Here is a 5,000-nt window from a genome sequence, read left to right as displayed (position 1 = left end):
TATGAATGTATATACATATATATATATGAATGTATATACATATATATATGAATGTATATACATATATATATGAATGTATATACATATATATATATATGAATGTATATACATATATATATATATATGAATGTATATACATATATATATATGAATGTATATACATATATATATATATGAATGTATATACATATATATATGAATGTATATACATATATATATGAATGTATATACATATATATATATGAATGTATATACATATATATATATATATATATATATATATATATATATATATATGAATATATATACATATATATATATATATTTATAAATATATATACAACTAGGTCTCCTCCACAATCTGACCAATCTCTATCGTAGACAAGATAGTTTGTCGGGAAGATAGATACAGCCCCGGTACAAGTACTGAGGGAAGGGTGAGGCTGGGCAGGAATGGGTTTGCCAATGAAGTCATCTTGGCTTTAGCTTGGGGTTTGGATGTAACTGTGACGGCTGCGAAAGGAAACTTTGCCCACTTGTTTTCATAGGCAATGCTGGAAGAGTGTGTTGTCATGGAGGCTGCAGAGTGAATCACGAAAAAAATTATTACATTTGGCTGGGCTAAACTGAGTATTCAAAAAGTTTGTAGAAATGGGGGTAGTTGGAGTAGGTAGTCCTGCGGAGAGGTGGACAATAAGTGGACGCTGAATAAAAATAAAGAAGGGGGTAGCGGATGAACTAGAGGATGTTAGGAGAGAAGGGACGGATTCTGGAGTAATGACCTGGTGGATGATCGTGACTGGACTGAGGTGATAGTAGGCAATGAGGGGAAGAAGTGTTCATGGTCAAAAGGAGAGCCTGGGGTCGGGGAATCTGGAGAATCTAAATCTGTGCGGCTAATTCATAAAGGGGCAAGCCTCAATGTCCCTAGTGAGTGTGCAAAATCTTTATTACTAGCCATGGTAAGCCTGGTGTATGTTGGGGTGAGAAACAGTCCACCCCTCAGGTCCCCTTCAGGGGTAAGGGCTAGCCAACTAAACAGGGGAATACCGTGCCCATGGCTCCCCTAGGCCGCTCATGACCTGCGCAATATCATCCTTTCATCCTTTCAACACGCTGGTCGAGAAAACGCAACTTCTGCGTCGTTTCTTTGCCATTTTTATATATCGGCCGCATGTCGATCTTCACGGTATTTGCAAGGTTAACTGCAATATGGATAAAATACCGTGTGCTCTTAAAAATAAAATGACCTCATTTATGTCAAAAAAAGAAATAACTTGATAATAGTGCGGATCGCACCTTGCTGCCATTTAGCAAAATAAGTATTACATTTGTTTTACTTTCCCACTATACATACCTATCACACTCATGATGGCATGAGAATGGTTACCCATATTTCACTGGGATATTATTGGCTCTCGTGACTAACATCACGCACATGTGTCGTACTTTTTTATTTTTCAAAATGTTTTGTATACTTTAACCATAACGACTAATGCAAACATAATGTCAACCTTTGCATTGCGTCCCATTTGCAATGTTCACATCGGACAACAGACCCCACTCTTGCTGTCATCACTGACTCACTCATCCCTTGAACTCGTGCGTGGTTCTTATCTCATCAGTTACCCCTCTGACGAAGACTCACCAAAAACGAACAGAGGAACATCATTCTCACAGTTAGCTGCATCCATATTAACTCGTTTGCCATCGTGACATCTGATTTTAAAACACAATTAAAATAAAGAAACTTAATAATCTCAAGTCAGTTTCTTGCAGACCCCTCTCGGATATACTTCTGTCACAAGGAGTGATTAATTAATATCTCAGAAAAAATAGGTTCTTAAATCTGACTGAAGAGCCATCTACATGCAACATAAGTGGAAGAAAATGACGTGCGTTTATTAAGGACAAACTATATTAAGCTGAAATGCAAGCCGAACCAGCGACAATTCGACTGTTTTCAGACTACATTAATGGATGTTTTATATAAATGAATAATTTGCTTGAGATTGAGTTGCTTGACCAGGGACGAGATGAGTTGAAAATCTGACCGTTTGAGATGCAACTCATATGTTTGTTACCCACACTTCTGCTGCCATCACTACCATTGATTCTGCTGTGATTTCCTTCGTTATGTCAAAGGTAGAGCAGTTCTTTAGCTACTCCTGAACAACAACAACAAAAAAACAAGCAAACAAAAAGTAATAACAGTAACTAGTAACTAACCATACAGAGTGGTAGTTGTTCTTGCGTGCAATAGTGTCGCTATAATGTCCAAAAACAGATTTAAGGAAATTATTCTATGAAGATTATGATTCATTATAGTTTAAATCTACTGGTAAAACTGTATACATATGAAAGAGGAACTGAAGCTAGCACTGATTTTTTGGTGATACAAATCGTTTGCAATTAACGTGCCATTCCATCAATTAACCGTACCCCATAGCGATATACAATAACTGCTTAAATTAATTTCAAATTCACATTTGAAAGAGAGAAGTAACTTATACATATCTTTTACTCTGTATACCCGATAGCTGAAACAGAAAGAAAAACAACAATTTCCAAACTTCGCATCCCTGAAAGAGAAGGGGAATGCAGTGCGATGCCCCGCTCCGATTGGCTCTCAACTATGATGGAGGCTGGGTGAGAGCAGAGGCGTCATTTTACCTTTTTCTTGGGGGGTTGGGCAAGGTTGGTGACCGAAGTGAGCACAGGCAGTTTCTGGGGCGCTGCGAGACTCCCTCCCCCCCAGATTATTTATCTAAAATGAGCAATTGCAGGAGCACTTTTAAGCTATGACCAGAGATATAAGGGCCGCCAAAAGGTAGCGGATATGACCAACGGCGGAGGAGGATGAGCTCGTGAAGGAGCAAGTGAAGAAGAGCACGTGAGTCCTTTAGAGATATATATAAAGATAATGAGTATATAAAAATGTATGTCCATGACTTAAAGGTAATTTTTGATAAGTTACAAACCCAAGCAGAATAATGTCAAAAAGAGGTAATCGAATATAATAAAAGGAGTTGCAAATATTAAATGAAAAATGAAGCCCATGCTATTCGTAAAGTAACAGAGATTTTGTTCGCAATCCAATCCAAATGCTAGTGCTAACATAGGCTTTGCTCATAACAGGTCCCACGTTGCTGACAACACCAAGGACTGAATGTTGTGGTTCATGGGTTTCTGGTGTCTTTATATCCACATGTATTCATATTTGCAAATATTAATGTACACATTCATATGTTCAGTTTTTAGGCATGTTTTTTTCACTATGCAAAAGACATCCCGCATAGTTTTCGACATCCGACTCGTGTAAGTGGTGGTGGTCTTACCTGAGCCTGGAGAGGTGGGGGGGGGGGGGGGAAGGGTTCTACTGATAGCTGTAGGAATGGACAGATAGTATCCCATCGCTGACTGATAGGGATGCTAGCTGCCCTACAAGCTCCGCTGTCTTTCTCTTTTTCTCACTTTAGTGATAACACGCACACGCACTCAGCACACGTACAGAGTACAAGCACACGCACACACACACACACACATACACACACACACACACATACACACATACACACACACACACACACACACACACACATACACACACATACAACCACATTTACTCGTATGTATATGTATTTACATATATATATATATATATATATATATATATATATATATATATGTGTGTGTGTGTGTGTGTGAGTGTGTGTACGTATGTATACACATATATTTACACACACAAACAAACACATCTACTCGTATGAATATGTGTGCTTACATGCGCACACACATACACACACACACACACACACACATATATATATATATATATATATATATATATATATATATATATATATATATATATATATACATGCATGAAAAGGTAGATTACAAATGTAAGGATCCTTTATTTTTCCTCTATGCCACAGTCCAATGATATCTTCCCTTATCGAGAATATTATCAGTGTTATCTTTCTTGTCTCAAAATGTTTCTGGTACTGCTGCCAGTTCGTGTACATCCCCGCACCGGGAACTTTACCTTGTAAAACCTCTACAAAGGTAAATCAGAAGAATTTCTCTTTGTTCTTGGATACATTCACGTAGGCCTATCTGCAGTATTTGGGTTAAAGAAAACAATATTCTCTATTGTAACTTTCCCAACGATCTGAGGCTGCCTAATAGTACTACCAGTAGTATGTGTGTGTGTTTGTGTGTGTGTGCACGCACACAAACATACATACATACACAACCACACACACACATGTATGTATGTGTATATATATATATTTATGTATAGATTTATTGACTGCCGTGATGGTCCAGTGGTTACAGTAATGGACTCCGACCCTCGTGGTCCGAGTTCAATTCCCCGCTGCAGTAGTCGTAAAAATGCCTGTGCTCTGACTGGCGGCTCGAGCCCGAAAAAAAGACATATCGCCTTGAGAAGTCAAACGCAGGTGTCGTAGGGGAAGTCACCGCCGTGGCACAAGTATTTGCACGCCGAACCGCGGTTGATTAGCAGGTGTCGTAGGGGAAGTCACCGCCGTGGCACAAGTATTTGCACGCCGAACCGCGGTTGATTAGGAAGGGCATCCAATCAGGCAAGGGTGACACTGCCATATAACCTCTCAATAGTAAATTGAGAGAGGCCCATGTCCTGCAGTGGAATGAATGGCTGTTAATATATATATATATATGTATGTATGTATGTATTAACATATATATATACATATATACACATATACCTATGTGTGTGTATGGAGTCACGGGCATCCTCTTGTCTTAACAGCTGTAATATATCAACTGTAATATATATGTGATAAAATATAAAAATACACAGCCTCTTTTTTATCCAGCAAACGTCGTGAATGATTTCAAATCTAACCTATATAGAGTGAACACATATTTGTCATATGGCTAAAAAGGTACATAAACCTTATATGCACCTCGTTGATAGAATTTGGTATCAAGAAATATACGATTCGGTGGGT

General features: G+C 38.3%; 2 protein-coding genes across 2 annotated transcripts in view; one reads left to right on the top strand and one right to left on the bottom strand.

The window, feature by feature from the left end:
• LOC125024937 (blastula protease 10-like) overlaps positions 1-1,801 on the bottom strand; it is a 21,144-nt gene extending 19,343 nt beyond the window's left edge. The window contains exon 1 of the mRNA XM_047612727.1: positions 1,649-1,801. Coding sequence (XP_047468683.1) covers positions 1,649-1,711 — 63 coding nt within the window. The 5' untranslated portion in view covers positions 1,712-1,801. The remainder of the gene's footprint in view (positions 1-1,648) is intronic.
• Positions 1,802-2,598: 797 nt separating this feature from the next.
• The window catches only part of LOC125025297, a 17,441-nt gene continuing 15,039 nt past the window's right edge, over positions 2,599-5,000 (top strand). The window contains exons 1-4 of the mRNA XM_047613271.1: positions 2,599-2,710; positions 3,139-3,210; positions 3,300-3,318; positions 3,939-4,068. Of these exons, the coding sequence (XP_047469227.1) occupies positions 2,599-2,710; positions 3,139-3,210; positions 3,300-3,318; positions 3,939-4,068 (333 nt within the window). The remainder of the gene's footprint in view (positions 2,711-3,138; positions 3,211-3,299; positions 3,319-3,938; positions 4,069-5,000) is intronic.

Source organism: Penaeus chinensis, chromosome 4 (genome assembly GCF_019202785.1).
Source record: "Penaeus chinensis breed Huanghai No. 1 chromosome 4, ASM1920278v2, whole genome shotgun sequence".
In the NCBI taxonomy this organism is placed as follows: Eukaryota; Metazoa; Arthropoda; class Malacostraca; order Decapoda; family Penaeidae; genus Penaeus; species Penaeus chinensis.
This window is presented reverse-complemented; position numbering and strand designations above follow the sequence as displayed.